Genomic DNA, 27,190 nt, shown 5'->3' with positions numbered 1-27,190 from the left:
CCACCTAATTCCTAATACATATGGTAGGGAAGGTTGACGTTTGTTGTTGCCTACTCTTTGCTGCCTGTTGTTAGGCACTCGTTTAATCCTTACAACTACTGTAGATTTTCCTGTAATTTGCTAACACTCACAAACAGAAAATGGCTATTTCTAAAGGTCAAACTTAAAAAAAAACCGGTTTATGCTGCCTGCCCATATTTGCATAAAAATATCATTCGTATTTTCCTTTGTGCAATAATATTTCTCTCTCTCTGCCTATCCTTTAAATACTGGTATTACACTGGATTCCTTTTTTGATCTTCTCTCTCTTTACCTGGGAATCTAAAATATCAACTCTTTTTCCTAAAAAACTAGGCTCTCATAGGCAACTGTCTGAAACATCTTCACTTGAATGCATACAGGCACCTAAAACTCAATGACAATAATAATAGCTAACATGTATTTAGTGTTTTCTATATACCAAAGAATTACTCTAAACTCTTTCCATGTTTTATCTTATTTAATACTCTCAATGATAATATGAGGTAGACATTATTATTTCCATTTTATATATGAAGAATCAGGACAAGGAAAAATTTTGTAATTTTCCTAAGAACAAACTTGATATAAACAACACTGAATTCATGTTCTACTCTCTTCTCCATTCCAGGAAATAGCACAACCCAACTACCCCAGCCAGAAATTTGTAATAACTTTAACTCCCCTCGAATTACTACTTCATTATCAATTATATCTTCTTCAACTTTGTATTCTTAGTGCCCAACAGAACAAATACTCAGTAAATTCTCATTCAATGAATAAACTTCCTTAATGGATTAAATAAAATATATGGCATACGCTTTTGTCAAAAGTTAAAAACATGTAAGATTTAGGGCTAGGGGAAATTATACAAAGGATAACTTTTAGTGGTTTATATATCATTTATTAAGAAGAATAAAAATCTAATGTACTGAGAAGTAGACTAGTTTGTGAGTTAAAGGCATCCATAAAAGTGTTACCATCTTCAGGAAGCGCACTTTATAATGACAATAAGACAGTTGTATAATCATGCCACTTTAAAATAAAAAAGCATTTTAAGAATAGTTTCTCAAGGAAGAAAAATTAAACAGGAAAATATTAGAATTCTGAGGATAGGAAAAATACAAAATAGGACAAACTGCTGTAATAATAATTGAGATTAAAATTACTTCAGATTATAATATTGTAAAAATGCAGACATTATATGAACATATTTATATAAACATGTGGAGAAGGCAAGACCCTTAATGAATAAATGAAAATGATAATTTAATTAGGTAATGCAATTATAGGCAATTCGGTTCTCTTTTTTGCATAATGTCTATTTTGTTTTTGTAGTTATGTAGCACTAGAAATATTTGATGTATTACAATTGGTAGAACAAGAAAATAGACCTTTGGCGACTGTCAAAATGGAGATACTCTAAGTCAGATATAAAACTTTAGCTTGCATTAGAACCACGTGGAGACCTTATTAAAACACACATTACCTGGCCCTGACACCAGAGTTAGATTGAGTAGGTCAGCTGCAGAGCTTGAGATTTAGCATTTCTAACCAGCGCCCAGTAAATGCTGATGCCACTGACAGAGGCACACTTTGTTTAGTTAATGTTTGATTGTGTCACAGATTTTACATTGTCAACTGGTTAACTTGATCTCATCAGGGGTCTAGCAAGTTTTCTTTGTTTAGTAATGTGCACTTGGACACATTTCTTTTAGGGAAATCTAGATGTTTTATTTCTATGTTAAAAACATATTTTTTAAAAGCAGTTTTACTGAAGTATAATTAACATAGAATAAATCATACATGCGTAGAGTATACTATTTTAAAAGTTTGGGGTTTTTTGTTTGTTTTGGGGGGTGGTTATTTGAGACAGGATCTCACCTTATTGCACAGGCTGGAGTGCGGTGGCACAAACACAGCTCACTGCAGCCTATACCTCCTGGGCTCAGGTGATCCTGCCAGCTCAGCCTCCCTGAGTAGCTGGAACTACAAGTGTGTGCCACCATGCCCAGCCAATTTTTATATTTTTTGTAGAGACAGGATTTCACCATGTTGCCCAGGTTGATATCAAACTCCTGGGCTCAAGCGATCCACCTACCTCAGCCTCTCAAAGTGCTGGGATTACAGTTGTGAGCCACCATGCCTGGCCAAAAGTTTTGACACATATATACACCAGTGAAACGGATTTGGCTCTGGGTCCTCACCCAAATCTCATCTCGAGTTGTATACCACATAATCCCCAAGTGTTGAGGGAGGAACCTGGTGTGAGATGACTGGATCATGGGGCCAGTTTCCCCCACACTGTTCTCCTGATAGTGAGTGGGTTCTCACAAGATCTGATGGTTTTATAAGGGGCTCTTCCCTCTTTGCTCCTCACTCTTCTCTTTCCTGCTGCCTTGTGAAGAAGGTGCCCGCTTCCCCTAAGCCTTCTGCCATGACTGTAAGTTTCCTGAGGTCGCACAGCCATGCGGAGCTGTGAGTCAATTAAACTTCCTTTGTTTATAAATTACCCAGTCTTGAGTATTTCTTTATAGCAGTGCAAAGATGGACTAATACAGAAATCATCACCACAATCAAAATAATGAGCATAGCCAATCCATTACAAAAGCTTCTTTGTGCCCATATCTTCCTTATGCCTATATCCATCTCCCTACTCCTACCCACCCCAGGCTATTAGAGATCTGCTTTCTGTCACTGTAGATTAATTTGCATTTTCTAGAATTTTATATAAATGGAATTATAAAGAATGTACTCTTTTTGTCTAACTTTTCAGTCAGCATAATTACTTAGAGATTCAAACTTGTTATGGTGAATATCAATAGTTCATTACTTTTTATTGTTGAGTAGTATTCCATTGTAGAGATATACTGCAATGTGTTGATTCATTTACCTGTTGATGGGAAGTTGAGTTGTTTCCAGTTTCTGGCTATTACAAATAAAGCTACTATGAATTTTCATGTACAAGTTTTTATAGGCATACGCTTTGATGTCTCATGGGTAAATGCCTAGGAATCAACAGGGTCGTTTAATAGGTGTTTAACATTTTATGAAATTGCCAAACTGTGTAGATCATTTTCCACTTATACCAATAATCTATAATTGTTCCAGTTGCTTCCACATTCTCATCTATACTTGCTTTGGCTAAAAGTTTTTATTAGATATTCTAACAGGTTTATGGTGGCATCTCATTGTGGTTTTCTCTTGCATTTCCCTAATTAATAATGTTGAGGATCTTTTCGTGTATCTATTCGCCATCTATATATCTGCTTTTATTTAAGTGTCAAAATATTCTTCCAATTTGTTTATAATTAAATTTTATTTGGAGCTGTATGTTTTATTATTAAATTTTTAGAGTTCTTTATATATTCTGGATACAAGTCTTTTATCAGATATGTAATTTGCAAATATTATTTTTCCTGCACTGTGGATTATCTTTTTATTCTTTTAACAATACTTTTAGAGGAGAACAAGTTATTACTTTTGAGGAAATACAACTTAACAGTATTTTCTTTGGTGGATCGTGTTTTTGATATCAGATCTAGGAAATATCTGCCTAACCCAGAGTCACAAGGATTTTCCCCTTTGTTTCCTCCTTAAAGACTTTAAGGTTTAGATTTTACATCTAGGTCTATGATGCATTTTGAGTTAACTTTTATATAAAGTGTGAGCCATTTTTGTGCATACGCATATGCAACCCTTCCAGGACTATTTATTGAAAAGACTTTCTCCACTACCTTTGCATTTTTGTCAAAAAACAGATTCACTATTTACCTGTGAGTCTCTATTATGTCCCATTCATCTATATGTCTATCATTTGGCTAATAGCACACTATCTTGTTTACTGTGGTTTTATACTAAGTCTTGGAATTGTGTACTGTAAATCCTCCAACATTGTTTTTTATAAAAGCTGTATTTGTATTTCCATCTAACTCTTAGGATCAGCTTGTTAAATTTGTAGCCCCAGAAAACCACAAGAATTTTGATTGGAGTTGCACTGAATCTATAGATAAATTGGGGCCAATTGTCAACTTAACAATATTGAGTCTTCCAATTCATGAACATGATATATATCTCCATTTATTCAGGTCTTCTTTTATTTCTCACCGCAATATTTTTGTAGTTTTCAGGGTATGAGACTTGCACATTTTTGTCTGATTTATTCCTAAGTATCTCAAATTTTTGTTGTTATTTTAAATGGCACTATTATAATTCCAATTTACTACTTTTCATTGTTAGATTATGGACATATGACTGATTTTTTTCAAATGTTCATAACAACTTTATTCATAATATTCCCAAATTGGAAAAGAAAAACAAAAGCAGATGTCTTTTAATGGGTGAATGGTTAAACAAACTTTGGTGGATCCATACCATGGAATACTAAGCAATAAAAAGGAAATAACTATTGATACATGCAGCAACTTGGATGCTTCTCAAAGGAATTATGCAGAGTGACAAAAGTTAGTCTTAAAAAGTTACATACTTTATGATTCCATTTGTATAACATTTCTTCTTTACCTACTTTTAGGTTCGGGGGTACAGGTGCAGGTTTGTTACATGGGTAAATTGCATGTCACTGAGGTTTGGAGTACAAAGGATCCCATCACCCAGGTAGTGAGTGTCGTACTGATAGGCAGTTTTTCAACAGTCTCCCCAACATCTTCCCCCACTAGTAGTCCCCATTGTCTATTGCTGCCATATTTATTTCCATGTGTACTCAATACTTAGCTCCCACTTATTAGTGAGAACATGTGGTATTTGGTTTTCTGTTCCTGTGTTAATTAGCTAAGGATAATGGCTTCCAGTTGCATCCATGCTGCTGCAAAGGACATGATTTCATTCTTTTTTATGGCTGCATAGTATTCATGGTGTATATGTAGCACATTTTCTTTAGTCCACCACTGATGGGCATCTAGGTTGATTCCATCTTTGCTATTGTGAATAGTGCTGTCATGAACATATGAGTGCACGTGTCTCTTCAGTAGAATGATTGCTTTTACTTTGCGTATACACCTAGTACTGAGATTGCTGGGTTGAATGGGAATTCTGTTTTAAGTTCTTTAAAAAATCTCCAAACTGCTTTCTACAGTGGCTGAACTGATTAAAGAATCTCCAAACTGATTTCTACAGTGGGTGAACTAATTTAAATTTACACCAACAATGTGTAAGAATTCTCTTTTCTCTGCAACCTCACCAACATCTGTTTTTAACTTTTTAATAATAGCCATTCTAACTTTTTAATAATAGCCATTTTAATGGAGACAATGGTATCTCATTATGACTTTAATTTGCATTTCTCTGATGATTAGTGACATTGAGAATTTTTTCACATATTTGTTGCCCATATGTATGTCTTCTTTTGAGGCGTATGTGTTCATGTCCTTTGCCGATTTTTGAATGGGGTTATTTATTTATTTATTTATTTATTTTCTTGCTGAATTGTTTAAGTTCCTTATAGATTCTGGATATTAGATCTTTGTTGGATGCATAGTTTGCAAATATTTTTGCACATTCTGTAGGCTGCTGGTTTACTCTGTTGATAGTTTCTTTTGCTATACAGAAGCTCTTTAGTTTAATTAGGTCACACTTGTCAATTTTTGTTTTTGTTGAAATTGCTTTTGGGAACTTAGTCATAAATTATTTCCCAAGGCCAATGTCTAGAATGGTATTTCCTATGTTTTCTTCTAGGATTTTTATAGTTTGAGGTCTTACACATAAGTCTTTAATCCATCTTGAGTTAATTTTTGTATATGGTGAAAGGCAGGGGTCTGATTTCATTCTTCTACATATGGCTAGTCAGTTATCACAGCACCATTTATTGAACAGGGAATTATTTCCCCATTGCTCATACAACCGATTTTTATTTACTGATCTTAGTTTGTTGGTTTTGTTTATTCAGTGATCTTTCTAAACTCACTTATAAGTTTTAAGAGTATTTTAGCATATGTCATAACATTTTCTACATTGAAAAATCATGTCATCATCAAAAAAACAAAAAAAATTATTGCTTCCTTTTCAATACAGATACTTTTTCTTTTCTTTTTCTTGTCTTACTGTACTGGCAATGTTGAATAGAAATGGTGAGAGCAGATGTTCCTGAAGTTAGGAGAAAGGAACTCAGTCTTTCTCCATTGAGTATAATTTTAGCTTTAGGGATTTGGCATATGCCCTTTAAGGTTGAGGAAATCTCTTCTACTCCTAGTTTACTAAGAGTAATTTTTATTAGAAATGGATATTGAATTTCATTAAATGCATTCTTTGTTATCGATTAAGATAATTATTGGGGGTTTATATATTTATGCTCTAAATTTTGTTTTGGTCTTTAATATAGTGAATCACAATTTTTGATTTTCAAATGTTAAACCAAACATGGATTCCTGGCATAGATCCCACTTGGTCACAACCTATCATCCACTTTATATGTTGTTGGATTTGATTTGCTAAAATTTTAATAATTTCTGTATCTATGCTCATGAGGGATACTAGTCTGTAGTTTTCTGTTTCTGTAATTTTGTCGTTGCTTGGTTTTGGTATCAGGGCTTTGCTTGCTTCACAAAATTAATTGGAGGGCATTCAATATCCCTCTATTTTCTGAATAAATTTATGCAAGATTGACACTGTCACTTGCAAAAATGTTTCATAGAATTCATCAGTAAACTCTTCTGGAACAGGAATTCTAAGTTGGAAGGGTTGATAATTCAACTTCCTTAGTATATATAGGGCTAATTTATATTTTGCTTCTTTCTTTCACTCACGCATTTATTTGTTTTTGTTTTTGGTAATGTATGTTTCTTAAGGAATTTGTCCATTTCACCTAAGCTGTCAAATTTATTGTTACAAAGTGATTTATGATAGTCCCTTATTGATCTTTTAATGGCTGTAGGAACATTCCTGATATGGGTAATTTGTGTTTTCTATTTTCTTATCATCTTTTGTGCTATCAATTACCAACTTTTGACTGTGTTTTCTATTTTTTTGTAGTTAATATATTGTTACTTTTGTCTTTATTATTTCCTTCATTCTCTTAAATTTAATTTGCTTGTCCTTTTCTAGCTTCTAAAGTGAGAAACGTAGGTCACCAATGTTAAATCTTTCTTCTTTTCTAACATAGACATTTAAATCTATTTCCCACCTATGCCCTGCTTTAACCCCATTCCAAAATGTTCAGTTTTCAACAATATGTAACTAAAATCATTTTCTAATTTTCCTTGATTTATTCCTTGGTCCAGCAGTTATTTAGAACAGTGCTTTCTAAATTCCAAATAGTAGGAATTTTCTACAAATATTATTATTTATTTCTTACTCATTCCATTGTAATAAGAGAATATACTGATATTTTTAATCTTTTGGTATTTAGAGGGTCTCATTTTGTGACCTATCACATAGTCTACACTGGTGAAAATTCCTTGGCTCTTGAAAAAAATTATATTCTGTAGTTGTTTGATGTTGGGCTCTTTTTATGTCAATAAAGCCTAAGTTGTTAAGAGTGGAACAACTGAAATAGGAGTGTTAGAATCACAACCATGATTGTGGATTTGTCTATTTCTCCCTTTAATTCTGTCAGTTTTGGCTTCATGTATTTTGAATCTCTGTTGTTACACTTGAAACAGTGCTTTCTGTTAAATAAATAGAGGAAAAGAGATACAATCCTCTTATATTTACCCGCATTTACACCATTTCTATTACTTTCCATTCCTTCCTATAAATTCACACATCCATCTAGTGAGATTTCCCCTTAGCCTGAAGAAATTTCTTTATATTTATTTTAATGCAAGCCTCTTCATGAATAATTCCCTATTTTTATTATGAGAAAATGTCTTAAATCTGCCTTTATTTTTGAAGTATATTTTCACTGTATATAATAATTGTGCTTGCAAATTTTTTTTTAGCTCTCTAACGATGTTTTCACATTGCTGTACATTATCCAATCTTTTTGATGAGAAGTCTGTCATCATTCGTATAATTGTTCCACCATACACGGTGTAAATTTTGCTCTAGCTTTTTTCAAGATTTTCTTTCAATCTCTATTTTTTCAGTAGTTTCATTATGATGGGCCTAGGTATAGTTTTCTTCGTTTTTACTTTGCTTGAGGTTTGCTGGACTTCTTATATCTGTAAATTTATACTTTTCACCAAGTGTGGAGAATTCTTGCCATTCTTAGTGCCCCATAATTTATTCTTCTTTTTGCTTCCCTGTTCTTTCTCTCCTGTCCTTAGAGGACTCCATTTATATTTGTATTAGACCATTTGACACTGTCACAGAGGTCACTGGGGTCCTATTCTGTTTTTTCTTTTTTTCATTTTTTCTTCAGTGCTCTTCAGATTGAGTTGTTTCTTCTGATTTATCTTTAAGATTACTGACTATTTCTTCTGCCATCTCCATTCTATTGTTAAGCCCATAAGGTGAATTGTTTTTTCTTATATTCTGCTTTTCAAATATAAATTTTCCTTTTTAAAATACAGTTTCCAAAATGGGCGGTTCCAAGATGGCCGAATAGGAACAGCTCCAGTCTACAGCTCCCAGCGTGAGCAATGCAGAAGACTGGTAATTTCTGCATTTCCAACTGAGGTGCCAGGTTCACCTCACTGGGGATTGTCAGACAGTGGGTGCAGGACAATGGGTGCAGCGCACCAAGCGTGAGCCAAAGCAGGGTGAGGCATCGCCTCACCCGGGAAGTGCAAGAAGTCAGGGAATTCCCTTTCCTAGCCAAGGGAAGGGGGGACAAAAGGCACCTGGAAAATCGGGTCACTCCCACCCTAATACTGCACTTTTCCGATGGTCTTAGCACATGGCACACCAGGAGATTATATCCCGTGCCTGGCTCGGAGGGTCCTAAACCCACGGAGCCTCGCTCATTGCTAGCACAGCAGTCTGAGATCAAACTGCAAGGTGGCAGCAAGGCTGGGGGAGGGGCGTCCGCCATTGCTGAGGCCTGAGTAGGTAAACAAAGCGGCCTGGAAGCTCAAACTGGGTGGAGCCCACCGCACCTCAAGGAGGCCTGCCTGCCTCTGTAGACTCCACCTCTGGGCGCAGGGCATAGCTGAACAAAAGGCAGCAGAAACCTCTGCAGACTTACATGTCCCTATCTGACAGCTTGGAAGAGATTAGCGGTTCTCCCAGCATGGAGCTTGAGATCTGAGAACGGACAGACTGCCTCCTCAAGTGGGTCCCTGACCCCTGAGTAGCCTAACTGGGACGCACCCCCCAGTAGGGGCAGACTGACACCTCACACGGCCGGGTACCCCTCTGAGATGAAACTTCCAGAGGAACGATCAGGCAGTAACATTTGCTGTTCACCAATATTCACTCTTCTGCAGCCTCTGCTGCTGATACCCATGCAAACAGGGTCTGGAGTGGACCTCCAGCAAACTCCAACAGACCTGCAGCTGAGGGTCCTGACTGTTAGAAGGAAAACTAACAAACAGAAAGGACATCCACACTGAAACCCCATCTGTATGTCACCATCATCAAAGACCAAAGGTAGATAAAACCACAAAGATGGGGAAAAAACAGAGCAGAAAAACTGAAAATTCTAAAAGTCAGAGTGCCTCTCCTCCTCCAAAGGAACGCAGCTCCTCACCAGCAACAGAACAAAGCTGGAAGGAAAATGACTTTGAAGAGTTGAGAGAAGAAGGCTACAGATGATCAAACTTCTTTGAGCTAAAGGAGGAAGTTCGAACCCAATGCAAACAAGTTAAAAAACTTGAAAAAAGATTAGACGAATGGCTAACTAGAATAACCAATGCAGACAAGTCCTTAAAGGACCTGATGGAGCTGAAAACCATGGCACGAGAACTACGTGATGAATGCACAAGTTTCAGTAGCCGATTCGATCAACTGGAAGAAAGGGTATCAGTGATGGAAGATCAAATGAATGAAATGAAGCGAGAAGTTTAGAGAAAAAAGAATAAAAAGAAACAAACAAAGCCTCCAAGAAATATGGGACTATGTGAAAAGACCAAAACTACGTCTGATTGGTGTATCTGAAAGTGATGGGGAGAATGGAACCAAGTTGGAAAACACTCTGCAGGATATTATCCAGGAGAACTTCCCCAACCTAGCAAGGCAGGCCAACATTCAAATTCAGGAAATACAGAGAACGCCACAAAGATACTCCTCGAGAAGAGCAACTCCAAGACACATAATTGTCAGATTCACCAAAGTTGAAATGAAGGAAAAAAAGCTAAGGGCAGCCAGAGAGAAAGGTCGGGTTACCCACAAAGGGAAGCCCATCAGACTAACAGTGGATCTCTTGGCAGAAACTCTACAAGCCAGAAGAGAGTGGGGGCCAATATTCAACATTTTTAAAGAAAAGAATTTTCAACCCAGAATTTCATATCCAGCCAAACTAAACTTCATAAGTGAAGAAGAAATAAAATCCTTTACAGACAAGCAAATGCTGAGAGATTGTGTCACCACCAGGCCTGCCTTACAAGAGATCCTGAAGGAAGCACTAAACATGGAAAGGAACAACCAGTACCAGCCACTGCAAAAACATGCCAAATTGTAAAGAACATTGATGCTAGGAAGAAGCTGCATCAACTAACGAGCAAAATAACCAGCTAACATCATAATGACAGGATCAAATTCACACATAACAATATTAACATTGAATGTAAATGGGCTAAATGTTCCAATTAAAAGACCCAGACTGGCAAATTGGATAAAGAGTGAAGACCCATCAGGGTGCTGTATTCAGGAGACCCATCTCATGTGCAGAGACACACATAGGCTCAAAATAAAGGGATGGAGGAAGATCTTCCAAGCAAATGGAAAACAAAAAAAGGCAGGGGTTGCAATCCTAGTCTCTGATAAAACACACTTTAAACCAACAAAGATCAAAAGAGACAAAGAAGGCCATTACATAATGGTAAAGGGATCAATTCAACAAGAAGAGCTAACTATCCTAAATATATATGCACCCAATACAGGAGCACCCAGATTCATAAAGCAAGTCCTTAGAGACCTAGAAAGAGACTTAGACTCCCACACAATAATAATGGGAGACTTTAACACCCCACGGTCAACATTAGACAAATCAACGAGACAGAAAGTTAGCAAGGATATCCAGGAATTGAACTCAGCTCTGCACCAAGCAGACCTAATAGACATCTACAGAACTCTCCACCCCAAATCAAAAGAATATACATTCTTCTCAGCACCACACCGCACTTACTCCAAAATTGACCACATAGTTGGAAGTAAAGCACTCCTCAGCAAATGTAAAAGAACAGAAATTATAACAAACTGTCTCTCAGATCACAGTGCAATCAAACTAGAACTGAGGATTAAGAAACTCACTCAAAACCACTCAACTACATGAAACTGAACGACCGGCTCCTGAATGACTACTGGGTACATAAGGAAATGAAGGCAGAAATAAAGATGTTCTTTGAAACCAACGAGAACAAAGACACAACATACCAGAATCTCTGGGACATATTTAAAGCAGTGTATAGAGGGAAACTTACAGCACTAAATGCCCACAAGAGAAAGCAGGAAAGATCTAAAATTGACACCCTAACATCACAATTAAAAGAACTAGAGAAGCAAGAGCAAACACATTCAAAAGCTAGCAGAAGGCAAGAAATAACTAAGATCAGGGCAGAACTGAAAGAGATAGAGACACAAAAATCCTTCAAAAAATCAATGAATCCAGGAGCTGGTTTTTTGAAAAGATCAATAAAACTGATAGACTGCTAGCAAGACTAATAAATAAGAAAAGAGAGAAGAATCAAATAGATGCAATAAAAAATGATAAAGGGGATATCACCACCGATCCCACAGAAATACAAACTACCATCAGAAAATATTGTAAACACCTCTACGCAAATAAACTAGAAAATCTAGAAGAAATGGATAAATTCCTCAACACATACACTCTCCCAAGACTAAACCAGGAAGAAGTTGAATCTCTGAATAGACCAATAACAGGCTCTGAAATTGAGGCAATAATTAATAGCTTACCAACCAAAAAAAGTCCAGGACCAGACGGATTCACAGCCGAATTCTACCAGAGGTACAAGGAGGAGCTGCTACCATTCCTTCTGAAACTATTCCAATCAATAAAAAAAAAAAAGGGAATCCTCCCTAACTCATTTTATGAGGCCAGCAGCATCCTGATACCAAAGCCTGGCAGAGACACAACAAAAAAGAGAATTTTAGACCAATATCCCTGATGAACATCGATGGAAAAATTCTCAATAAAATACTGGCAAACCGAATCCAAGAGCACATCAGAAACCTTATCCACCACGATCAAGTGGGCTTCATCCTTGTGATGCAAGGCTGGTTCAACATACGCAAATCAATAAATGTAATCCAGCATATAAACAGAACCAAAGACAAAAACCACATGATTATCTCAATAGATGCAGAAAAGGCCTTTGACAAAATTCAACAGCCCTTCAGGCTAAAAGCTCTTAATAAATTAGGTATTGAGGGGACATATCTCAAAATAATAAGAGCTATCTATGACAAACCCACAGCCAACATCATACTGAATGGGCAAAAACTGGAAGCATTCCCTTTGAAAACTGGCACAAGACAGAGATGCCCTCTCTCACCACTCCTATTCAAAATAGTGTTGGAAGCTCTGGCCAGGGCAATCAGGCAGGAGAAAGAAATAAAGGGTATTCAATTAGGAAAAGAGGAAGTCAAATTGTCCCTGTTTGCAGATGACATGATTGTATATCTAGAAAACCCCATAGTCTCAGCCTAAAATCTCCTTAAGCTGATAAGCAACTTCAGCAAAGTCTCAGGATGCAAAATCAATGTGCAAAAATCACAAGTCTTCTTATACACCAGTAACAGACAAACAGAGAGCCAAATCATGAGTGAACTCCCATTCACAATTGCTTCAAAGAGAATGAAACACCTAGGAATCCAACTTACAAGGGATGTGAAGGACCTCTTCGAGGAGAATTACAAACCACTGCTCAACGAAATAAAAGAGGATACAAACAAATGCAAGAACATTCCATGCTCGTGGATAGGAAGAATCAATATCGTGAAAATGGCCATACTGCCCAAGGTAATTTATAGATTCAATGCCATCCCCATCAAGCTACCAATGAGTTTCTTCACAGAATTGGAAAAAACTACTTTAAAGTTCATATGGAACCAAAAAAGAGCCTGCATCGCCAAGTCAGTCCTAAGCCAAAAGAAGAAAGCTGGAGGCATCATGCTACCTGACTTCAAACTATACTAAAAGGCTACAGTCACCAAAACAGCATGGTACTGGTACCAAAACAGAGATATAGACAAATGGATCACAGCAGAGCCCTCAGAAATAATACCACACATCTACAACTATCTGATCTTTCACAAACCTGAGAAAAACAAGCAATGGGGAAAGCATTCCCTATTTAATAAATGGTGCTGGGAAAACTGGCTAGCCATATGTAGAAAACTGAAACTGGATCCCTTCCTTACACCTTATACAAAAATTTATTCAAGGCGGATGAAAGACTTCAATGCTAGATCTAAAACCATAAAAACCCTAGAAGAAAACCTAGGCAATACCATTCAGGACATAGGCATGGGCAAGGACTTCATGTCTAAAACACCAAAAGCAATGGCAACAAAAGCCAAAATTGACAAATGGGATCTAATTAAACTAAAGAGCTTCTGCACAGCAAAAGAAACTACTATCAGAGTGAACAGGCAACCTACAAAATGGGAGAAAATTTTTGCAACCTACTCATCTGACAAAGGGCTAATATCCAGAATCTACAATGAACTCAAACATATTTACAAGAAAAAAACAAACAACCCCATCAAAAAGTGGGTGAAGGATATGAACAGACACTTCTCAAAAGAAGACATTTATGCAGCCAAAAGACACATGAAAAAATGCTCATCATCACTGGCCATCAGAGAAATGCAAATCAAAACCACAATGAGATACCATCTCACACCAGTTAGAATGGCCATCATTAAAAAGTCAGGAAACAAAAGGTGCTGGAGAGGATGTGGAGAAATAGAACACTTTTACACTGTTGGTGGGACTGTAAACTAGTTCAACCATTGTGGAAGACAGTGTGGCGATTCCTCAGGGATCTAGAACTAGAAATACCATTTGACCCAGCCATCCCATTACTGGGTATATACCCAAAGGATTATAAATCATGCTGCTATAAAGACACATGCACATGTATATTTATTGCGGCACTATTCACAATAGCAAAGACTTGGAACCAACCCAAATGTCCAACAATGATAGGCTGGATTAAGAAAATGTGGCACATATACACCATGGAATACTATGCAGCCATAAAAAATGATGAGTTCATGTCCTTTGTAGGGACATGGATGAAGCTGGAAACCATCATTCTCAGCAAACTGTCACAAGGACAAGAAACCAAACACTGCATGTTCTCATTATAGGTGGGAATTGAACAATGAGAACACTTGGACACAGGAAGGGGGACATCACACACCGGGGCCTGTTGTGGGGTGGGGGTGGGGGGAAGGATAGCATTAGGAGATATACCTAATGTAAATGACGAGCTAATGGGTGCAGCACACCAACATGGCACATGTATACATATGTAACAAACCTGCACGTTGTGCACATGTACCCTAGAACTTAAAGTATAACAATAAAAAAAAAATTAAATAAAATACAGTTTCCATTACTCTGTTGTGATTCCTTATTTGGTCACGCATCATGAGGAGATTTTCCTTTTCTATTTTCTGCTTTAAATCATAGTCTACAAATTCCAACATCTGTGTTAGTTCAGGGTTTGTTTTCATTGATTGGTCTTTTTATTGACTGTAGATCACTTTTACTTGGTAATTTTTAATTGCATACTGGACATTGTAGGTAATATGGAGAGATTCTGGATTCTCTTAACTTCCTCTGAAGAGTATTGATTAAACTTCTATTTTAAGAAATAGTATAGTTAACTCAGCTGAACTTGAACTTAAAACTCCATTCTCCTTTCAACGGACAACGGTTAAATCTATGCTCAGTTATTGCAGACTTCCAGCTGTTCCTTTTTGCTGGGTTGTATGAACCTTCCTCTATAGTTATAAACTTCAGGATTCAAGCAAGAATTTGGATGGAATCTATAAGCAATTTTTTGAGCTCTTTCCAATGTGTTTCCCTACATTCCAGTATATCCCTCTTCACTTTTCAGCCATTCTGGCATCCTCAACTCTGCTGACTCAAGCCAGTAAGACCATGGGTTTTTGTCTGGGTTTTAGCCTTCCTTTGCCATGCAGACTAAGGGCTGTACTCAGGGGAAAAGCCATATAAATGCAAATATGCCCAGTGTATTTCCTTTCTTTCAAGTGCAGATGCCTCTCCTCTTTTTCCTTTGGTTATTCTCTTGTACTATCAAGTAGCTGTTATATTTTGTTCAGAGTATTCCATTCTTATCTCAAAAGTTAATCTGATAAACATCACTCTACTATTATATGAAGTTAATCCCTCTTGGTATTTTCTCCACTACAGAAAGCACCCTTACTGCGAAACTACTCCCATCAAACTAATGTTACTCAAATAAGTGTTCTGCAGAAGACTATCCAATTAATATTAATAGCTGCTCTGTTAAGGGGAAAGTCTATAACATGGTCAAATGGGGCTTGGAAATGTAGCATTACAAAACAAACAAATAGGTTTCTTTGCTCCAGAACTTTTAAGAATGTCTAATATGCTAACGTACCTTCTATACCTCTAAGTAGATTATGCCCTAGACATACTGTCCTAAACTGCTTCATATATAATTAGCAGCATTCATTCATTCAAAAATATTGAGCCCCAAAGAGTGGAGACAAGAATATGATCCCATCTCCTAGTATAACTCTCTTTAGGCTATAATTTACTATCCCTTTTTTATTTGATAATATTAATGTCATTCACTGATAGTGATTAGGCTTATGCTATATAATCTTCACCAATACTTACTTTGTAATCATAATATCTGTACAATAGGAGATGCTGCTGTGGAAAAAGTAAGATAGAAATAAACATTCAGCTGGGCATGGTGGCTCACTCCTGGAATCCCCTGCCAAGGTGGGCAGATCACTTGAGGCCAGGAGTTCGAGACCAGCCTAGCCAACAAGGCGAAACCCCATCTCTACTAAAAATACAAAAATAAGCCAGGCATGGTGGTGCATGCCTGCAATCCCAGCTACTTGGGAGGCTGAGGCACGAGAACTGCTTGAACCCAGGAGGCGGAGGTTGCAGTGAGCCTTGATTGTGACACTGCACTCCAGCCTGGGTGACAGAGCAAGACCGTGTCTCAAAAACAAAAAAACAAACAAACAAAAAGACGTTCATCTATTATTAACCTGCATAGACTAGATAAAAATACATGATATTGCCTGGTATCTGGCAGAGATTAGTAGCTTGATAAATGTTTAGTTTCCTTCTTAAGTGTTTTTCCCCTGTCTTTGCCTATTAAGTAAGTCAGTGCCTTCAACAAGACCAATCAGAGTTTGGCAGATTATAGCTCTCAGGCCAAATGCAGATATTAAAGGACCCCAACACTTACCCAAAGGTAGCCATTGAGCTAGGGTTTCTGCACTATAGTCCCTTCTGTGGTCGCCAGAAATATGTTACGGGAAAGAGGTCCTGATCCAGATCCCAAGAGGCTCATGTTCTATGATCCAAGAGCTAAGAATATTTTTTAGTCACTTTTAAAGGTCTATTTATATAAATAAGTTAAGAATATGTGACAGAAACTGATGTGTCCCATAAATCCTAAAATGTTTGTTATATGGCCTTTTACAGAAAATCTTTGCTGACCTTAAGATATAATCTAATCCTTATAAGCTCTCTAAAATAAGCAATACAATAGGATTCATTTCACTTACTTAAGTACTGAGATAGAAGCTCTGTTTTTTAAAAAATATTTATTAAAACCATTAGTTTACTGGCTTTACTAAATTTTCAAGTGCCAATCTAAGACCTCACCTTTTCCCCTTTTATGCCACTGCAGTCACACTTTGATCCTGGAGAACACCCATAGCAAGCCTATAAGGAAGAGAAAGAGGGAAAAAATCATTAAATATGAACCCAAAAATCAGACTCTGACTTACAGCTCAACTGAAATCAACAATCCAAACTTGAAAGATAGATACCAGAAAAATATCTGAAAAGATATACGAAATTGCAAATAACAGTTACCTCTCAGGAAGCTTGCACCTTTTATTATATACACTTCTGTCTGAACTTTTCAAAATGAGCAAACATAATTTTTATAATTTTAAAATGAAAAATATCATTTTACAAGACATTAAAAATGAGATATCTCTCAATAAAGGCTAAAGATGGAAAGCTACACCATCTTCTACTTACAACAACAAAAACCCATGCACATATATTCACATATAAAGTACAGACATACATTTCAAAGTTAATTATTCTTACATTAACAGCCATTTGGGGTTATCACTACCCTTTACCTCTTCATTAATGCATGAGTGTTGACAGTATGCACAATCTAAAATATGTTAAAAATGGAAAAGAAATTCATACAACTTCCCTGTAATATGATTTGCCACATGTCCAAACTCTCAGGAACTCTCCTTTTTTTCTTCTAACATTGCTTGTAAAAAATTACCTCTCACTCTGTATTAGCAATGACCTTGGCAACTAGACAACAATGCCTACCACTTCAAGTCACTTGTTTCTCTCCATTCATGAGCAATCATGGAGCATAAAATATATAACAGTATCTTTTACCACCTTCCTTTCTTTTCTTTGCTCCTACTCCTTCATCACTAATAATAGCTCAGTCTCTAACAGCTTTACCATAAATGCTGCTCCCACAGTCTAGATGTTCTAAACAGGCATTCAATCATATTAGGAATTGAGGTTCTCAAGCCAGAAAAATATCCTCTTCCAAAATAGAAAACCTATAGAGGAAAAGAATACAGTATGTGACTTCTGCCATTCAGTACTATCCTTTACTCTTAGAAAATGAACTGCTTAGAAAAACAAGTTAGTTTAATATACATGGATAGCTCAGTGTTTATTTACAAGGAGGTGGCATTCTTTTCATCAGATAGATACCAGACTGAGTTACTGAAACCTTCATGTGACATAAATACCAAATAATGCCCATCAATCTTGAGGGCCTTTGATATAAAATACCTTAGCCTGCTGCTCAACATTCCATGATTTCCTTTACTCTAGTCACTACCAAAGTACCCTCCTCAACCCTTTTGAAAGTACTGACCTTATCCTTCTGGTCAGAACTCCTAACTCACTCAGCTGCAACTAAAAGTCACCTTCATACTGAAACCTCTTTTCCTGATTATAAGAGCAAACTACAATGGCTTGATGTTGCAGTAATCTCTTACTCACACTACAAGAGGCTGCTCCAGTGAAAGCTGTGCTCCTGACACGTCAAACAGAAAGTCTGTTATGCCGCTATTATTTATTATTCATAGATGTTTGGGGGTTATATACTGATTTTAGTATTTTACGCTAACTACACTACAGATTAAATAGGCTTATTCAGACTTACTCATTCATCAAACATGAATTGAATATTACTAGAGGACAGAACAATTGTTAGGCACTAGACTTCTAAGATGAGTAACACACAGCTCCCTCCAACATGTGTAACTAATTCAAGAAATACTTATTGATCACCTGTTAAGTGACAGCCACTATGTTATGTTAGGTGCAAGTAGAAGTACAAAGTACATCATTGCTCTCTAATGGGAAGGATGAACCCATCTACAAAAAATTATATTACAATGTGCAGGAAACAGAGGTTAATTAAAAATATATAATATTTTCTGCAAACATAAATTTTAAGTTCCAGACTATGGATTTTATAAAATTTAGAAGATACCGTTTCACAAGAAGATACTGATTCACAAGTTCACAAGACAGTAACTGTCAACAGTCGTAGTCCCTGAATTAAATTGTGCATATTGTCAACATTCATGCATTAATGGAGAGGTAAAGAGTAGTGATAACCCCAAATGGCTGTTAATGTAAGAATAATTAACATTTGACACTGAAATGCATGTCTGAACTTTATATGTGAATATATGTGCATGGGTTTTTGTTGTTGCGAGTAGAAGACAGTGTAGCTTTCCATCTTCAGCGTTTATTGAGAGATCTTCTTCTTTTAAATACAAATTAAGCTCCTAAAAATAATGAAAAGCAATAACCTGACAGGATTTCATTGATATGAACAAGTGTCTATGTGACCTTTCTTTATAATTGCATTTTGACTTCTCAGTATCCAACGATAGCCCCTAACTCCTAATATAATTTATAAACAAGCAAAACCTTAAATACTCTCGCATGTCATTTTACAAGTAATTTTGTATAATTTTTTGCAATTTTTTATTAACATGTAGCTTTACTTTAGAGAGAACACAGATTAAAACAGTTGTGAATTATAGATAAATGTGTTTAAATTCAATTTAAAATTTTAATTTATAGTCTATTTATTCCACCTAGGTTATGAGAATGACTCTGGTACTCATAGGTTAAAACAAAACAGGCAATTGTAATACGCACACCAACCACTAGATGCCACTTTCTATACAGTTATAACAGTGGCGCCCACAAGGAGATAGCCCCAGTTTGACATCTGGTTAATGGAACAATTTGTTTTTTTACCAACATCTATTAATATTGATTAGGTGTCTAATAAACACAAGCACAATAATAGTTCTATGAGTTGTACAAAAGTAGATGCAGGTGCTGCCTTTAAGGAACTTCCAGTCTAGGTTTTTTGTTTTTTTAAGTAACTAGGTATTTTATTTTTTAAGTAACTGGGTATATTTTCAGGACATATGAAAAGAATATCAAAATACAATGGAATAATGATACAGCGGTATATCATAATTTTACTTCAGAAGTTGAAACATTTGACCATGGACAAATCATTTCCATACTCTTTGGCTGTTTTCTCATTTGTAAAATGGCATACATAGACAATATGATCTCCTTAGGTAGCTTCCAGATTTCACTCTCTGTGATTCTGTAGGATTTGCCAGGTAAAAATGAGTGGTATAGTCAATAATTGCTATCAAAGTTAAGAAAAACAGTTCCCTTGAGCCTGAAAGTATTGACAAAGGCTCTGTGGAGAAAGTGAATACCTGGACTTCAACTTGGAAGGATAGACAGAAAGCTACCTAGAGGAAAAATTGCCATGCTAAGCATGATTAAAATATAAAATTGATTGGGGCAAAGAAGTAAAATGAACATTAAGTACCTCAGTCTAAAAGGCTAAGTTCATATGAAAAAAACTAATTCTTCGAAATCACTGAAGATGAAAGAAGCAAGAAAATGATGAAACTACAGTAATATTTTAAATTTTTATTGTGGGAGAAAGTAATAAATGAGTAAGGAAAGTTTTGTATTATCACACAGTAAAACACATCACAACACTACAATAATTAAAATAGTATGGTATTCAGTTAACAAAAATAGGAAGGCCAGAAACAGATTTACACATGCAAGCGCGTGCACACACATACACACACAACTACTATATGATAAAAGTTGACATGTCAAATAGATGTGAAAACAATGAATTTTTCAACATATGGTGCTAGAATAAATATAAAAAATAATAAATTTAGATCTCATGCTGCTACAATTAAAACAGCAGATATTAGACTTAAAAGTACAAATAAAAACAAATTCTGTATGAATTAGGGTCACCTAAAGAACCTCACAAAAATTTACATACCAGCAACCCATCCTAAAGATTCTTCCAGTAAGCCTGAAGTTGAATAGCAGAATCTGAAATTTTAATAAACATCTCTAAGTAATTTTGATTCAGGTGTTCCAAGGAGACACATACTACAAAATAATGGCAGAGAGAAACAAGAAATATTCCAATAATGTGGCTAGTTAGGTATCCAGACTGAAATGCTTACTTAAAAAAAAATGCTTGGAAAAAAGTAAAAACTTCTTCCTAAAAGCATCAAAGGGAAGCACAGTAGGATTTATCAAATCAAAATCTAGGGAAAACCAAAAAATGAACTGATCAACGAAACTACTTTTTCCCGGAGGACATTTGCCAAACTTGGATAGTTTTTGGGTTTTGTTTTATAATTTCTTTTACTATAAGGGTGTACCACGCATAAATGTACCTCACAATCCCACACCCAGGGAGGTGGAAGAAAAGATCTCTTGGTGCTTAGCAGAGAAGTACAGGAAAAAAAACCCTTAAAAAACTCACCACAAACTGGCCAGATTTGCAATCCAAATTAGCATTACCTGAGTGGACTCTGACTGCATTGACCTTCTAGAGGCTGGGCAAAAATACATACTGACTCTACGTAGAAAAAACATGCCTTCATAGTAAACTTCAAATAATTCTAATGCATCATTTTTTTAAAGGAAGATGAGATTTCCTAATTAAAAACCATTAAGCATACAAGAAAAAAAAAAACCATAAGCAAAAGCCAAAAGAAACATATGACAACAGAAAGTACTCACTAAATATTTCACACATTGGAATTATCAGATAAAAAATATATAGTAACTATCTTTACAATTATAGAAGAATTTTTCTAACTTAAAAATAATAAAGGGAGCCAGCAATTGTATGAAAATGACATAGCTCAATCGAAATAAAATATAAATTCTAGAAGTAAAAGCTATAGTAATTGAAATTTAAAACTCAATGGATGGGCTTCACAACAGACTAGATAGAGCTGAAGAGACACAGTATAAAGTTAAAAGACTTAGTAAAGCTAAAAAGAAATTATATATAATGTGGCATAGAGATAAAACATGGAAACTGTGAAATAATCATTAAGAGACATGGAAGAAAGAGTGAGGAAGAATAACATAAAGGAAATTGGGATTCTAGAAGAGGTGAGAGAGGGAATAAAGACAATACTAAAGAGACAACGGCTAAGATTTCTCAAGAAAAATCTACAGATATTTGTGATTCAAGAAACCAAACAGATTCAATGGCATAAAAATAAAACCTGAAACTAGGTGCAGCAGAACATAACTGCATAACATAAAAGTAAAGGAAAGGCCTTAAAAGCATCAAAAAAGACAAGACAGACTGCCTTCAAGAGAGTGAAAATTAATTTACAGATTAGTTCTCAGAAGCAATAATCAAAGCCAGAAGACCACGGAATGACATCTTTAATATGCTAAGAACCCAGTTCTCTTCATCCTCCCCCTCCTTGACACTTACCCTTCCCAGTCTCTGTTCTCTGTCTTTCCACTGTCTACCTCCATATGGTCAATTTTTTAGCTCCCACATACAAGTGAGAACATGCAATATTTGTCAATCTGTGGCTGGCTTATTTCACTTAAGAGAATGACATCGAGTTCCATCCATGTTGCTGCAAATGACATGATTTCACTAGTTTTTATGGCTAAGTAGTATTCCATTCTGTATATGTACCACATTTTCTTTATCCATTCACCTGTTGATACACACTTAGGTTAATTGCATATCTTTGTGATTATGAATACTGCTGCAATAAACAGGCAAGTGTAGGTATTTCTTTGATATATTGATTTCTTTACCTTTGGATAGATACCCAGTAGTGGAATTGCTGGGTTGTATGGTGATGCTATGTTTACTTTCTTTCTTTCTTTCTTTCTTTCTCTTTCTCTCTCTCTTTCTCTTTCTCTCTTTCTCTCTTTTAAATATCGATACAGTTTTCTGATGGCTGTACTAGATTATGTTCACAACAGCATATAAGAGTTCCCTTATTTTTTTTATCCTTGCCAACATCTGTTGTTTTTTGTCTTTTTATTAATAGCCATTTTGACTGGGATAAGATGATATCTCATTGTGGTTTTCATCTGCATTTCTCTGATGATTAGCGATGTTGAGCATTTTACATATACCATTTGTATGTCTTTTTTATGAGAAATGTCTATTCAGGTCTTTTGCTTACTTTAAACGGGATTAATTGGAGTTTTATTTTGTTTTGTTTGTTTTTTCCTGTTGTTTGAGTTCCTTTTGTATTCTCAATATTAGTCCCCTGTCAGATAAATACTTTGCAAAAATTGTCTCCCATTCAACAAGTTGTTTATTCCCTCTGTTGATTGCTTCGTTTGCTGTTCAGAAGCTTTTTATTTAATATAGCCCCATTTGGCTATTTTTGTTTTTGTTGCCTGTGCTTTTGAGGTCTTAGTCAAATTCTTTGCCTAGACCAATGTCCAGGAGAGTTTTCCCCTGGAATTTCTTCTAGTAGTTTTATATTTTCAGGTCTTATATTTACATAAAATTTTAGCTTGTTGAATTGCTTAAGTTCCTTGTAGATTCTGGATATTAGACCTTTGTTGGATGCACAGTTCACGAATATTTTCTCCCATTCTGTAGGTTGTCTGTTTACTCTGTTGATAGTTTCTTTTCCTGTGCAAAAGAAGATTTAAGTCTTTAATCCATCCTGAGTTAATTTTTGTATATGGTGAGAAATATGGGTCCAGTTTCATTCTTCTACATGTGGCTATCCAATTTTTCCAGCACCATTTAATGAAGAGGATTACCTTTCCCCAGTGTAAGTTCTTGTCAGCTTTGTTGAAGATCAATTGGCTATGAAGATGTGGCTTTATTTCTGGGTTCTCTATTCTGTTCCATTGGTCTATATTTTCATAACAATATAATGCAGTTTGGGTTACTACAGCCTTGTAATATATTTTGAAGTCAGGTAATGTGATGCCTCCAGCTTTGTTTTTAGGTCAGGGTTGCATTGGCTATTCAGGCTCTTTTTTGGTTTCATATACATTTTAGGATTTGTTTTCTAATTCTGTGAAAAAATTGCATTGGCATTTTGATAGCGATTATGTTGAATGTATAGATTCCTTTGGGCAATACGATGACTTTAACAATATTAATTCTTCTGATCCATGAGTATAAAATATTTTTCCATTTGTTTCTATCACCTGCATTTCTTTCAACAGTGTTTTGTAGGTTTCCTTGTAGAATCTATCCTCCTTGGTTAAATTTATTCCTATGTATTTTACTTATTTTACCAAATGTAAATGGAATTGCTTTCTTTATTTCTTTCCTGGTTAGATCATTATCGGTGTATAGAAAGGCTACTGATTCTTGTACATTGATTTTGTATCCTGCAACTTCACTGAATTCATTCTTTAAGTTTCTCTAGATAGATATATCGGTAAAGAGGGGCAATTTGACTGCTTCTTTTCCCATTTGGATGCCTTTTTTATTTTTCACTTGCTTGATTGCTCTTAATAGGACCTCCAGTACTATGTTGAATAGGAGTGGTGAAAGTCAACATCCTTGTCTTGTTCCAGTTTTTAGAGGAAAGGATTTCAGCTTTTCTTCATTTAATATGATGTTTGCAGTGGATTTGAAGTATATGGCCTTTATTATGCTACGGTATATTCCTTCTATGCTTAGTTTGTTGAGAGTTTCAATCACGAAGGGATGTTAAATTTTATCAAATGCCTTTTCTGCATCTATTGAGATGGTCATATTGTTTTGTCCTTCAATCTGTTGATGTAATGTATCACATTTATTGATTTGCAAAGGTTGTGCCTTCCTTGCCTTCAATCCCAATGGACCATGTGTATTATATTTTTGACGTACTGTTGAATTTGATTTGCTAGTATTTTTAAAATTGTTTTTCAATCAATCTTCACCAGGGATATTTGCCAGCAGTTTTCTTTTTTGGTTGAATCCTTGTCTGATTTTCATATCAGGGTGATGCTGGCCTCGAGGAATGAATTAGGGAGAATTTCCTACCCTTGGATTTTCTGGAATAGCTTCAGGAGGATTGGTATTATTTCTGTCTTGTACGATTGTTAGAATTTGGCTGTGTATCCATCTGGTCCTGGGCTTTTCTTCGTAGGGAGAATTTTTATTACTGATTCAATCTCACTACTCATTATTGGTCTGTTCAGGTTTTCTATTTCTTCCTGATTCAATCTTGGTAAGTAGTATGTTTCCAGGAATTTATCCATTTCTTCTAGGATTTCCAGTGTGTCAGTGTATACTTGTCCATAATAATCTCTGATGATCTTGTGTATTTTTGTGATATCAATTGTAGTGTCTTTTTTTCATTTCTGATTTTATTTGGGTCTTTTCTTGGTTAGACTAGCTAGCAGTTTCCAAATTTTGTGTATCTTTTCAAAGAAGCAGTTTTACATTTTGTTGGTCCCTTATGTTTGCTTTTGTAGTCTCTGTTTAGTTCTGCTCTGATGTTTGCTATTTTTTTTTCTTCTGCTAACTTTCGATTTGGTTTGTTCTTGCTTTTCTAGTTCCTTCAGGTGCACTGCTAGATTGTTAAATTTTTATTTTTCTACGTTTTTAATGTAGGCATTTATTGCTATAAACTTCTCTCATAGCACTATTTTTGCTGAATTTGTATGTTGTGCTTACATTTTCACTTCAATAAATTTTTATTTATTTATTTATTTTTATTTTTTTATTTTTTATTTTTTATTTATTTATTTATTTATTTTATTATTATTACACTTTAAGTTTTAGGGTACATGTGCATGATGTGCAGGTTAGTTACATATGTATACATGTGCCATGCTGGTGTGCTGCACCCATTAACTCGTCATTTAGCATTAGGTATATCTCCTAATGCTATCCCTCCCCACTCCCCCCACCCCTCAACAGTCCCCAGAGTGTGATGTTCCCCTTCCTGTGTCCATGTGTTCTCATTGTTCAATTCCCACCTATGAGTGAGAACATGTGGTGCTTGGTTTTTTGTCCTTGAGATAGTTTACTGAGAATGATGATTTCCAATTTCATCCATGTCCCTACAAAGGGCATGAGCTCATCCTTTTTTATGGCTGCATAGTATTCCATGGTGTATATGTGCCACATTTTCTTAATCCAGTCTATCATTGTTGGACATTTGGATTGGTTCCAAGTCTTTGCTATTGTGAATAGTGCCGCAATAAACATACGTGTGCATGTGTCTTTATAGCAGCATGATTTATAGTCCTTTGGGTATATACCTAGTAATGGGATGGCTGGGTCAAATGGTATTTCTAGTTCTAGATCCCTGAGGAATCGCCACACTAACTTCCACAAGGGTTGGACTAGTTTACAGTCCCACCAACAGTGTAAAAGTGTTCCTATTTCTCCACATCCTCTCCAGCACCTGTTGTTTCCTGACTTTTTAATGATTGCCATTCTAACTGGTGTGAGATGGTATCTCATTGTGGTTTTGATTTGCATTTCTCTGATGGCCAGTGATGGTGAGCATTTTTTCATGTGTTTTTTGGCTGCATAAATGTCTTCTTTTGAGAAGTGTCTGTTCATGTCCTTCACCCACTTTTTGATGGGGTTGTTTGTTTTTTTCTTGTAAATTTGTTTGAGTTCATTGTAGATTCTGGATATTAGCCCTTTGTCAGATGAGTAGGTTGCAAAAATTTTCTCCCATTTTGTAGGTTGCCTGTTCACTCTGATGGTAGTTTCTTTTGCTGTGCAGAAGCTCTTTAGTTTAATTAGATCCCATTTGTCAAATAAATTTTTAAATTTCCATCATAATTTCTTCATTGACCCAGTGGTCACTCAGGAGCATGTTATTTAATTTCCATGTATTTTCAGAGTTTCCAATCTTCCTCTTTGTATTGATTTCTAGTTTTATTCCAAAGTGGTCTGAAAAGAAAACTGATATTATTTCAATTTTTAAAATTTGTTGAGACTTATATTGTGGCCTAACACATGATCTATCCTGGAGAATGGTCCATGTATAACTGCAGGATGTATATCCTGCAGTTGTTGGGTAGGATGTTTTGTAAATGTCTGTTAGGTTTATTGGGTCTAAAGCCCTATTTATACCCAATGTTTCTTTGTTGATTTTCTGTCTAGATGATGTGTCTAAATGCTGAGAGTGGAGTGTTGAAACCCCCACTTTGATTGTATTGTCATCTATTTCTCTCTTTGGAATATTTGCTTTATGAATCTGGAAGCTACAGTATGGGGTGCATATATATTTGGAGTTGTCGTATCTTCTTGCTAGATTGTTCCATTTATCATTACATAATGACCTTCTCTGCCTTTTTTTTTTTAACTGTTCTTGACTTAAACTCTCTTATCTGATATAGGTATAGCTATTCCTGCTTACTACTATTTCCCATTTGTATGGAATATCTTTTGCCATCCCTTTACTTTCAGTCTATATGTGTCTTTACTGTTAGGGTGAGTTTCTTATACGTGGCATATAGTTGCATCATGTTTTTTAAAAAATTCATTCAGCCATTTAATATATTTTAAGT

General features: G+C 35.7%; 1 protein-coding gene across 1 annotated transcript in view; it reads right to left on the bottom strand.

Moving 5' to 3' along the window:
* Window positions 1-27,190, bottom strand: part of COL4A5 (collagen type IV alpha 5 chain) — a 257,711-nt gene that overhangs the window by 140,658 nt on the left and 89,863 nt on the right. The window contains exon 2 of the mRNA XM_016942896.4: window positions 16,946-17,005. Within this exon, the coding sequence (XP_016798385.2) occupies window positions 16,946-17,005 (60 nt within the window). The remainder of the gene's footprint in view (window positions 1-16,945; window positions 17,006-27,190) is intronic.

Source organism: Pan troglodytes, chromosome X (assembly GCF_028858775.2).
Source record: "Pan troglodytes isolate AG18354 chromosome X, NHGRI_mPanTro3-v2.0_pri, whole genome shotgun sequence".
In the NCBI taxonomy this organism is placed as follows: Eukaryota; Metazoa; Chordata; class Mammalia; order Primates; family Hominidae; genus Pan; species Pan troglodytes.
This window is presented reverse-complemented; position numbering and strand designations above follow the sequence as displayed.